Source organism: Trematomus bernacchii, unplaced genomic scaffold (assembly GCF_902827165.1).
Source record: "Trematomus bernacchii unplaced genomic scaffold, fTreBer1.1, whole genome shotgun sequence".
NCBI classification, from domain to species: domain Eukaryota; kingdom Metazoa; phylum Chordata; class Actinopteri; order Perciformes; family Nototheniidae; genus Trematomus; species Trematomus bernacchii.
Genome location: NW_022987513.1, coordinates 8,492,253 through 8,503,228, shown reverse-complemented (window position 1 = coordinate 8,503,228; position 10,976 = coordinate 8,492,253). Strand labels below are relative to the sequence as shown.

The window sequence follows — 10,976 nt, the reverse complement described above, 5'->3', positions numbered from 1 at the left end:
GCTTTTAAAAAGACTGATTCAGCTGTGAATTAGTCATGTAGGACTTGATCTTTACAAAATGTACATCCTCTGAAATTGTATGCATATCTTAAATGTAAGTGTGTGCTGCTATCACTTCCTTCATGACATTAAGCAACAACAGTCTGATTCTCCTGGTAGATCGGGAGCAGCTGTTCAGCCACTGAGCGTGTTCCCCTGAGAGGACGGCTCCGTGCCTGCATGTTTATTTGTTAATTAATGAAAGCAAGCCAGCTGCAGTGGTGAAAACCCTTCAAGGTTTCCCTCGGGCTCCACTTCACCTGTGCTAAAACTAACCAGTGCGTATACAAATGGAAGCAAAAAAAACAAAACCGGATATGTTTCTTATAAATTATATTTTTAGAAGGTATAAAAGACATTAGGCTGGGGAAAAATAGAGTTACAGTCTTTGAAAAACGTACAGTTGATACAAAATTTGGCAATTTCACGATCATAGAAAAGGAGTCTGTGTTCTCACACTTGGCATATCATTTATCTTTGCAGATAAGTATTGTTCCCTTACACCAATGTTACCAAAGATTCATATGTTTTATGGAAAATTGGGTCTACTTTCGGTCACACAAAATAGAAAATGTAACATTTTAATGCACTACGTGGATAAACTAAAAGGTTGGATCGCTGGTAATGTTGAGTTCAAGGTCTAGCAGGAAATAGAGCTAATTTAACAACATACGGATATAAAATGCAGAATTAGGCTGCAATGACATTTAACCACAAAATCACCGCAGTGGGCAGACACAGCAGTCCATCGCAGGTTCAACACTCTGGTTAACATGTTAAACACATTCGCACTTATTCACATTTTATTTAAAATAGCTGCTTGGTTCAAATGTGTTTAGAAATGATGACACACATTTAGAGAAAACACGTGTTGTGCTCTCCATCGACCAAAAAAGGAAAGAACACACATCGACAGTGAGTAGGGACGAAAATAAATTACTTAAGGACTGCCAAACATTTACATCCATGTAACTAGTGTTGGTCAGGTGTTGAGAAAGAAAGGATAACGATACACTCAGACATCTTTAAGTTAATTTATAAAAACGTGGTATATTAAAAAACATAAGAGTTCAGTCAACAGAGTAGTCCTTCACAGTGATGGCTGCAGCTGTCCTGAAGGCCTGGATCTGAGCTTCTGGGTTTTAGTCTCTTACATGAGCAGTGGTCTCATACCGTTCCTCAGTCTTTTCACGGTAATAAAACAAAATAAAGATGGCCTGAGCTCCACATTGTGCAGTTTTCAGATATACCATGCTGTGTTGTTAGTGTCCTGTGTCCAGGTCCCTCATGTACTCCTGCAGGGCCAGCAGCCGGGCATCGATGTCCGACAGCTCAGCTCCTGTATCTATGGAGCTCTCTGGGGTGGGAAACAGAAATGGTATTATAGGATTAACCTTTTTTTATAGGGTTATTGCAGAAAAATGTTAAAAGACGTGGACTAATTACCTTTGTCTTTCATTCTGTGGGTTGGAGTACTGCATAATTGCTTCCTGGTCGAAATGCCTCCTCTAGACTAGAAACCGATAAACCGCATATTAAAAAGGAGGCGCCATCATTCTGTATTTTTTGTCTGAAAAACCCAAAACTTATCAATGTATTCTAGGTGGTGGACTTAACTAACAATCATCGTCTGTTTAACCAAAGCTTTAAATATTTAGCTTTTTCCTCCGTGTGTAAAATATCCATTGTTGGTAAAACAAGGATTAAAACACACATCTTGCACTGTGTTACATGTTCCTATATTATGATGAACATAGGCACTCTATTTTGAGTCCATCCAATTTATACCAGCCGGCAGAATTAAATACGCACTGGTGTCAAACGTGTTAAAATGTACAGATGAAAATGATCCCATACAAAAAGATGCAACTCACTGTTATTTAAAAAAAATGATGAAGACATAAGGGCCTGAATGTTTTAAGGAAATTAATAAAGTAAGGTAACTATTTATTTGCAACTACTTAAAAAAAAATCTTCAGGAAGAACATATAGGGTTGGAGATATGACACCTTGGAGTCGGACAGTATTTAGAGTTGTTGATTTGGTCTTTTTTGGGGGATTTGTTGACAGTATATAAATATATATACCATATTTTACATACAAATGATAGCGCAGCAATAAACAGTTAACTAGAGGTACATTTATAACCAGGCCACTCACCACACTGGGTCCGTTGTAGGTCTGTTTTCTTCCTCTGCAAACATAGAAAAACAGACATTTAAATACCCAGTTATAACAACAGATCATTTACAGAAGCTATCCAGATGTAATGCCTTCACCTGAACAGATTTTTGGACATTTCTTCCATATCCACTAAGGAGCTTTCAGAGGAGTTCCTGCTCCCTCTCCGCTCTATGGATAAGCTCCTGCCTCTGCTGCCGGCCCGGGCCATGTGAGGATAGGCGTCCCTGGAGCGTGAACGCCCCCTCTCTGGGACGCTGGGTGAGATGAGAATGTCCCTCCGTACCTTCCTCTGTCTGAAACAAAACACAGGGTTACAATAGCTTTTCTGAGCAAATGTAAGGGTGTCAAATATGCAAAACAATTGTTTGACACCAACTTTTTGAGGTCTGCGTCTTTCTGTCTGCGCTGTCTGTCCTGTATGTAAGCAGTTGGGTCAAAGCGTTGAACCTGGGACCCTGTAAGAGAAAAAGGAAGAAAAAAAAATCAGGACAAAGATCAGAAATTTGATTTAGCCTTTTTTAAATATAGAAAGGCACAGCCAGTACCTGTGGGAGAAGCTGACGGCCTGCGTATGGAAGCACGCGGTCCCGAAGAGTCCGCTCTCCTTCCCCTCTCCTCTGACCTTTGCCCTCTGTCCTCAATCCGCTCTCTGGACCCCGAGCGAGCCCTCATTGTCCCGTACCCCGACCTCCTCTCGCGGGACAGAGAGCGATAGGCTTCCCCATCCCCTCGAGAGCTGATGTGACCAGGAGTCACTCTCCTGCAGACACACAAAGAGGGTGTGTGCTACGTTAGCAGGTCATCTATATTCACGTGTACTAGTCTACATTGTAAGTGAATGAATAGAAGAGAGAGAGAAAGTAAAGATATAGTACACGCTGAGAATGTCTAACCCTCTCCGTAGTAACGCCAGTTCACTGCTGAGACTCTTGACCCGAACACGGAGAGCGCACTCTGATGCTCTCAGACCCTCAAACTAGCCAGGACAGGGAATAAAAACATGTTAGTCACAAAAGGAAACAAAATAAATTATTTTTGACTATTTTGAGCAGCAGAAGAGGTCCACCTGCTCCATGAGGAGTTGCTGGTCCTGGCATCTTTTGCTGGCTGAGCGCTGACCTTTGGCCCTCTCCTTCAGGAGCTGCTCCTCCAGATGCCTCACCACATCTCGCCCCCTCCTGTCCTCTCGTCCCGCCACCGAACCACCTCCACCGATCTGCAGTCGCTCCAGCACATTACCCATGGCCTCCTTCTCTTCTTTCACCAGAGCCAGCCTTGGAAACAGTAGCAGACAGTTAAAAAAAAAAGTCCCACATCCCTTTATATTTGACACCAAGATGGAAAGCCACCTACTCTGCTCGTAGCTGCTGGATTTCTTGTTGTGCAGCTTTGTTGATTCCATGAGAGGAGACAGTGTTGAGCTCAGCTTTCAGAGCTCTGACTTCCTTCTGCAGGGCGGCGGGGTCAGGCTTACCCACATAGGGTAGGGGTAACGGGTAGTGTATCCTACAAGCACAAACAAGTCAGTAAATCATGAGTTGTATACACAAAATATTGAAAAGTAAAAATGTGTAGGTCACCAACTAAATAATGTTTCAAATGTGATGTGTATGAGACACAAACCTGTCAAACTCCACAGTGTATATGAGGATGAGATATCTTTTGGCAGTGAGAGCAGAGGACTGTTGATTTCCACGAGGACGACTAACCACTCCGGCTTTTCTGTTACGGAGCAGCTCCAAGTCGGCGTAGGTCAAGAGGTCAAGTGTAACAGAATCACTCATCTGCAGAAAAAACTCAAGTTAACCATGCAACTGAAATAAAACAGACCTTTTTCACCTGGACTAGTATTACCTGGGGACATCCAGTCATTTATAATAATGGCAGAGGTTGACCTGAATCTGCCAAATTGACCACAGCAAATTACCAACCATACTTCCCCAAATGTCATGTGACAAAACAAGTACTGTGTAAGTAAATATCATATAAACATCCCTGGTAGTTTTGTGGAAAAAGGACTTCAACAATGCTTTCTAAATGTACCAAAATGTGCAATTGTTTCTCTTATTTTCCTCCAGGCCTTTTCCTTTTGGACTCTGTTCCTCAACATTAATGAAAGGCATAGAGGGAATACAGTTCTCTCTAGCTGTCTCATTGACAGCTAGAGAGAACTGTACATTTTGCGCTCAAGTGGAAACATTGAACTCGAATGAATGAGTCTCGCCTCAGCTCACACAGCCTCGAGCAGATCCGAGTCTGTCCACATCTTTCTATTGACTGCATGCGTTTGTGCCACCGCTGCATCGTTGTACCATTCTGTATTAGGGCCCCTTCCAACATACCTTTCTAACAGCTGATTCCAACATGCTGCAGAAGATAGGGAATTGCTTAAAGTTGCCAGTTTTGCGGGTGAGGTCTTCGATGTCTGAAAAAAATGTATTAAAATAGTGTGAGTGAGAATATTTGTGCCTGGTATGACATTATATCTATTATAGATGCATTATGCTACTACTTACATGCTGGATCAAAGTCCCCTCTCCACTGATCTGCCGTCATAGCGTCAGATATTTCAACTATCAGCAAACCCTTGTCCACCTCTATCTTCACAGAAAACTCCACTCCTCGAAATACAATATCCTCCACCACCTCAGAGCCCTCCTCCATCGCTCTGAGTCTGGGTGGGAGAAATAAATTGATCTTAAGAATCAAGAAGTACAGGAATCAATTAACTACCTTCTGTTTAACAGCTTGGTTATAATGTTAGTTGGACTTTTTACAAGATTCTATATGGTTAGGAATTGTCATGTCATAGAGCTACATACATCTGAGGTCAGGGACATATATTAAGCCTCATTATAACCCTGATTTGACCAAGAAAACACATTTTCAACATCTTGCTAAGTCTGCAAAAAACATGGACTTAATGTTAACTGATGGCGCAAAGTCTGGTAGGTGTTGAGGATTAAAATCATATCAAACGTCTTGGCACATTTGGACAAATCGGAACCTGATTACATGTTATTTAGGAAGTTTTAAAGGGAATCTGAATCGGTGCAACTGTTAATTCTTTTAAAATCAATCCTAAAATGTAACATAAAGAGTTTTTGAGTATTTGATATGCCTACAAGTGGGGTCATGGCCTGAGATAAGAACCTAGAAGCCACATTATGAGTTTATCAGGTTGTGCAGGTATTATGTGCATGTCCTGTTTTCCACTCATGGGATTGTTTCGGCAAAGTACATGAGTACATTAAACACAGGGTTGACCCCACTATAGAAAATAGAGGTCTGCTGGCTTGGACTTAGCTGTATTTATAAATAGTTGTGTTAAACGAAACTATATCATTATTCTGTATTTATCTTCCTATTTCACGGTGTGTACTGCCCTCTCACATGCTGTCTTCATCACAACACACCGCACGGGGCGGTAGTGAGCCAAACAGCCCATTTTAAAAAGGTGTCATCATTTTTATTGGAGAAAAGTTCTGGTTGGTTGGTCATATCCTACGTTGAGGACTCAGCAAATGACTTGAGACATGTTTTACGAGGTACGTTGCTAATTGTGTCTCTTTATTATTGCGGTACAATGGTGTTAGATTTCGCGCTTGACTTCACTTTCTCCCGTGCGAGTGAAAGCGACATGAATGTGTGTTCATCTTTCACTGACATGCACACAAACACACGCTCGGGTAACTGCGTGTTTGGCATAGTTACTTCACAACATTACCATTCAGTTTGAGGGTCGGCTCTAACAACTGTTCGTGGTGGGCTTTTACACTGTATTTAAATAACGCGACGTTATCTTCTACTCATTTTCTGGGGTTAACTGAACGTTAGCTAAGGTTAGCTAGCATTGAGATCATTGTCAGTTAACTTGACTCGCAGATAGCTAACCGAGCTATCTGTGTGTGAACCACATGAATAATGTTATCAGTGTGTGCATTATCCGTGTGTGCACGATCAGTGTGTGATTGATCAGTGTTTGAATGAACGCAACACATGTATACAAAAAACGTTAACGTTACCTTTGGTCGCAGAAACGATCCGTAATGAGGGAAGTTGTCAACACATAGCTAAACGTTGTAAAACAAAGCGGCCAGCGAGGTGAGGTGGTGAAAGAGCCAGGCGCTTGATGGGAGGTGACAGCACAGTCAGAACTACTGTGGATGCACCGGCGCGGCACCGTGGAGACGGGAGCGGTTCAACAACCGGGAACCGTTAAATTCTTCTTCTTCAGTTTGCTCCGCCGCCTCTTCCTCTGCTGCTTCACATAGGCTCGCGCGTTCCGGAGGACCGCTGCCCTCCAGCGGCGGTGAACACTCACTGCCTCCAGAGGAAGAAGATGGAAAATAGTATCAGATACAGGAGCAGTATGACTATCTAAAATATGCATTACAAAATGTGACTTATGCAGAACGAAATACAGAAGTATTTTATCAGATTTATTCCTTGATATGATATTATATAATGTTAATCAATGATAATAATAAAGCCTTACGAATGAGGATGCATTCAATCCAAAACAGTGCTGATGTACAGTATACATTTCTAATTGAAAATCATCTGATTTATTTATTTTATTTTTAACAGGGACAGTGTTAGTTTGTAATCTGTAGTGCCTGGACAGTAAGTTATCCTATAAACAAATGTAATGAACAGATAGAACAAAGAATATCTTTGTGTGAAGCTTGTACCACTAATTTGTTTTATCTGAATTATAATAATATAAACATTATCAATTTTTCCCTATACACATCAATTGAAATAATTGTGTCATCACATTTTAAACATCACAAAAAATCTTGAAACAGACTTCCAGTTGCTGATATCTGCGTGATACGCCTTGTGCTGTTTGGTTTTGTGTTTAATAACAGCTTTCAGTAGAAAACAAGTGCTTCCTGTAAATGTTTGATGAACCTGTTGCACAAGTTCGGAGCCGACCCCTTCCTTTCTTCACTTAGTCTTGGTAAAGGGCTGTTACCACGGAGACCTTGTTCACCCATAAGGCAAAAAGGCGAGTGACTGAGTCTGAAGTCTGCTGCAGCGGCAGGGGAGTGTGACCTGGCGTGTGTGTGTGTGTGTTGGCTACAGAAATACTGACTGTTTTTTAGTCTTTACATGCAGAACTCCACATGGAAGAATCATAAAAGTTGTGGGACTACATCTCTCCTCCCCATGACCCCAAAGAAACCCCAGCAGTGGCTGCAAGTGGTCGGACATGCAGGTTTGTCTCACTTTCCTTTTGCTTCTCAAAGGGTCTTATTTTGGTCTAAAAAAAATATATCCGTGGCTTGTTTTCTTTCCTCGCTTGTCTCCACAGGGAGCTTTCATGTTGGGGATTACGGCACCCTGCTGAAGAGGTTCTGTGAGGGAGAGCAACAGTGCTACCTCAGGCTGATGGAGGACACTTTAAAGCCCTTTGTTCCAGCCTACCACGGGGTAGTGCAGCGGGACGAGCAGGATTACAACATGATGGATAACTTGCTGACCCATTTCAACACACCTGCCGTCATGGACTGCAAGATGGGCAGCCGGTGAGCGTTAACTGATCATATCTTGTCACCGAGAGAAGTGAATGGGTTTTATCTTAGACACATTTGAATGGGGAGACATAATTCAGCAGTAAAATACCTTATATCCTCCATATCAATATATTGGAAGCTGAAAAACTACATTATAAAACACACATACATGTATTAGACTGAACATCTGTTCTGTAAGGACAAATGTATGAGGTCCTATTTAAAGCAACATTACACATTTACTTTATTTTAGAATCTGTGTACATTTTCTCTTTTTAATATTAATAATGGTACTTTATTAACCTATTCCTTTTGATCATGTATGTTTTTTTTCAAATCACATTCAGTATATGCCAGTTGTGAAATATGCTACATAAATAAACTAGACTTGACCTGAATTATGTGAAAGCATAATGTTCCTGTTTTGTTTTCACAGTTTTAATAGCTTTAAATGCAGTTAATTAGCTCCAGTCTAATTACAGTGAGGCACTTTCCTTTACAGCACGTACCTGGAGAGGGAGCTGCTGTTGGCCAAAGAGCGGCCGCAGCCCCGTAACGACATGTATGAGAAGATGGTGGCAGTGGACCCAGAGGCCCCTACGGTGCAGGAGCGAACCCAGCAGGCAGTGCTGAAAACCAGGTACATGCAGTGGAGGGAGACGCTGAGCTCCACCACGTCTCTGGGTTTCCGTATCGAAGGATTCAGGGTAAGCTCCAAAGTTCATCAAAGGCAGTTCTGTGAGGTTATTGACTCATCTTGATGTGTAGCAAATAAAAGATGTTAAACTAAATATTTTAGGAATGCAGCAATAAATGTCTGAATTCATAGTTTAACGGTACACTGTGTTGGATTCAGGTTTTTAGTTTTGCATTATAATGCTGTGACCTGTTTGTTTCCTGTGCAGAAGTCAAATGAAGAATGTCACACAAACTTCAAAAGGACCAAAAGCAGAGATCAAGTGATGGCAGCTTTCAACAACTTTGTTGAGTCAAATACACACATTGTGGTGAGTGTGACCTTCACTGGATTTCATTTACTTGATCATGTGTTCTATTTCCTCTCTTTTTAAATCTTGTTTCTTTCCCTTCAGTGGGGCTATCTGAGACGATTGAAAGAACTGCGGCAGGTCTTGGAAGAATCCGTCTTCTTCAGAACACATGAGGTTAGACATTTAGACCTTCTTTTTATTTACTGGTGTAACAGGCTTTGTCTGATAATAAATCACATTTGTCCAGAGGAGGATCTTTTCCCTAACAGCTTTATCCCTGCAGGTCGTGGGCAGTTCCTTATTGTTCCTTCATGACTGGAAAGGCAGAACAGGAGTCTGGATGATTGACTTTGGAAAGACAGCGGCATTGCCGGCACACCTTTCCTTGGACCACCGCACTCCCTGGGTGGAGGGCAATAGAGAAGATGGCTACCTGTGGGGTCTAGACAACCTCATTGATATACTGTCCAACATGCTGCCACTGACCTGAATACCCCTCTTAAAATGTGGACATTTACTCTTAATCTTTCCTTTAAGACTCACAATGGAAGTGAGTGACTGCCGATGGACTTCTTGACTCTGAAATGGCTTGTCAGAATTATGGGATTAACTATATTGGAAAACGCATTATGAGGGGGATTTATTGCGATACCAACACATTTTGCAAAATGTGCTCACAAATAAATTATTTCCTGCTAATTAGGCCCACACCATTGGTCAAAAGGTCATTGGTGATCCATGAAATCTCAACCTGAGCCTCTTAAAGTTTGACCACTGATTGAATAGACATAAACTAGCCTGCACCGATCTGCCACTAACAATGATCTTACACAATAAGAGTCAAACATAATCTAACTGTCCAGCCTCAGCGCAGCTAATCCAAATGTCTCGAGGTAGCCTGCTCATTATTTCAGGAAAAACATGGCACAAGCAATTATAGGCCAAAGAAATGGCTGCTCCTTCTGCCTGGAGATTTAAATGTCACACTTTGTCAAGAAAATGGTGCTAAAACGTTCAAAGTGGACATTCATTCCTGCTTTTCATTAATTCATTTGTTTGCATATTATCATAATTTGTTTTAAACACTAGATTGAGAAATTAAACACTATGCTTTGCAGCTTTAATGGATATCAAATCAAGGTATGTGTCAGTTTATGTTAATAGTTCAGACCAATGATAATTAGGGTGTTTCTTGTGGTCTAACAATATCAGACCTTTGCACATAGTGAAAGATGGGGCTATTAATTCGATTTTTAACATTGCATTTATATTATTTACATTATTTACTATTCAAGAAATGTACCTATTTTATTTAGTTCATGGTGCCCTTAAGATAATTCCTCATGACTTTTTTGACTTCCACTTTAGCACAATAAGGTTGACATTTCAGTGAAACGTACTAGATTGTCATGACGTAGCGACACACAATTGTAGTTTGCCCAATACTCAACATTTACAAAACTGATACCTCCGCTTTAGTGTTTACTGCAATTTAGTACATGCTAGCATGGTAATCTGGTAAAATGTTAGCATTATGACATTAGCATTAAGCTCAAAGCACATTGTTCCTACCTACAGCCTCAAAGAGCCGATAGCATGGAAAGAAGCACTAGTAGATTAACATTACATTTTTAATCAGCTAACTGAGTAATATCACACTATTTATACTTTAATCTTTTAGAGACAAGTGACTTTTTAATGCTATCATAACCTTTTAGCGACTTGTTGTCAGTAGTTGGTTGTCATTGCCAGACAGAGTTTTTAAATGGTATAAAACTCCCCTCGTGTCCTTCCTGCAGCGCACACCTTGGCGGTTTGAATTTGCACCTTTCTCTCTTCAGTGTAGGGGTGACTAATGCAAACCTGCTGTTGTTATCTTCTTTACAAGTATAACGTTTGATGTTTGGACTGTTTTGTATAATCTAAAACATCAATATCAAGCAGATGGTGCATTTCTTCATACATGACAGTTGATCTGTCAAAACAAAACAATACTGTTTGATTAATTGCAGATTGATGTGAAATTTACCTTTGGCTACAAATATGAATCAAAACTGTATTAAAATAAACAAATTAAGTAAAACCTATTTATATTATTGTTACTTGCATGTTGGTTTGGAGTACTTGAAAGGGACTGAAAAAACTTAAATTAAATGTATTATGTGTCACATCAAATTACACATAATTGTACTTGGTTAGTTGAAAGCAATAATATTAAATTGAACCTAATACTTGTTATTGA

The 10,976-nt window shown here is 40.6% G+C and overlaps 2 protein-coding genes across 5 annotated transcripts; one reads left to right on the top strand and one right to left on the bottom strand.

The window, feature by feature from the left end:
• Nucleotides 1–355: 355 nt before the first annotated feature.
• On the bottom strand, nucleotides 356–7,341 carry ccdc61 (coiled-coil domain containing 61). 3 transcript variants are annotated; one of them, XM_034113600.1, is made up of 13 exons: nucleotides 6,249–7,341; nucleotides 4,740–4,920; nucleotides 4,566–4,648; nucleotides 3,847–4,007; nucleotides 3,577–3,729; nucleotides 3,290–3,497; nucleotides 3,099–3,199; nucleotides 2,769–2,983; nucleotides 2,600–2,678; nucleotides 2,319–2,516; nucleotides 2,200–2,233; nucleotides 1,486–1,552; nucleotides 356–1,396 (listed from the first exon to the last, which is right to left on the bottom strand). In XM_034113600.1, the coding sequence occupies exons 2-13, from the start codon at nucleotides 4,885–4,887 to the stop codon at nucleotides 1,302–1,304; spliced, it is 1,542 nt and encodes a 513-aa protein (XP_033969491.1). In that variant the 5' UTR covers nucleotides 4,888–4,920; nucleotides 6,249–7,341; the 3' UTR covers nucleotides 356–1,301. The 3 variants fall into 3 exon arrangements, with proteins under 3 accessions (XP_033969491.1, XP_033969486.1, XP_033969495.1); XM_034113595.1 differs by having other exon boundaries at nucleotides 4,740–4,897; XM_034113604.1 differs by having other exon boundaries at nucleotides 3,117–3,199; nucleotides 4,740–4,897.
• itpkca (inositol-trisphosphate 3-kinase Ca) lies at nucleotides 5,676–10,821 on the top strand. 2 transcript variants are annotated; one of them, XM_034113616.1, is made up of 7 exons: nucleotides 5,676–5,771; nucleotides 7,335–7,447; nucleotides 7,544–7,757; nucleotides 8,248–8,452; nucleotides 8,651–8,752; nucleotides 8,837–8,908; nucleotides 9,018–10,821. In XM_034113616.1, the coding sequence occupies exons 2-7, from the start codon at nucleotides 7,342–7,344 to the stop codon at nucleotides 9,222–9,224; spliced, it is 906 nt and encodes a 301-aa protein (XP_033969507.1). In that variant the 5' UTR covers nucleotides 5,676–5,771; nucleotides 7,335–7,341; the 3' UTR covers nucleotides 9,225–10,821. The 2 variants fall into 2 exon arrangements, with proteins under 2 accessions (XP_033969507.1, XP_033969501.1); XM_034113610.1 differs by having other exon boundaries at nucleotides 5,690–5,771; nucleotides 7,348–7,447.
• Nucleotides 10,822–10,976: the final 155 nt, after the last annotated feature.

What these genes read in the sequence shown, in the direction of transcription:
- itpkca (XM_034113610.1), top strand. An exon ending in GACTGCAAGATGGGCAGCCG is followed by an intron (nt 7,758 to 8,247) that starts GTGAGCGTTAAC and finishes TTTCCTTTACAG; the next exon opens with CACGTACCTGGAGAGGGAGC. An exon ending in AGTCAAATACACACATTGTG is followed by an intron (nt 8,753 to 8,836) that starts GTGAGTGTGACC and finishes CTTTCCCTTCAG; the next exon opens with TGGGGCTATCTGAGACGATT.
- ccdc61 (XM_034113600.1), bottom strand. Translation starts at nt 4,887, where the DNA reads ATGGAGGAGGGCTCTGAGGTGGTGGAGGATATTGTATTTCGAGGAGTG. An exon ending in ATCCAGCAGCTACGAGCAGA is followed by an intron (nt 3,498 to 3,576) that starts GTAGGTGGCTTT and finishes ACTGTTTCCAAG; the next exon opens with GCTGGCTCTGGTGAAAGAAG. An exon ending in CCACAGAATGAAAGACAAAG is followed by an intron (nt 1,397 to 1,485) that starts GTAATTAGTCCA and finishes TTCCCACCCCAG; the next exon opens with AGAGCTCCATAGATACAGGA.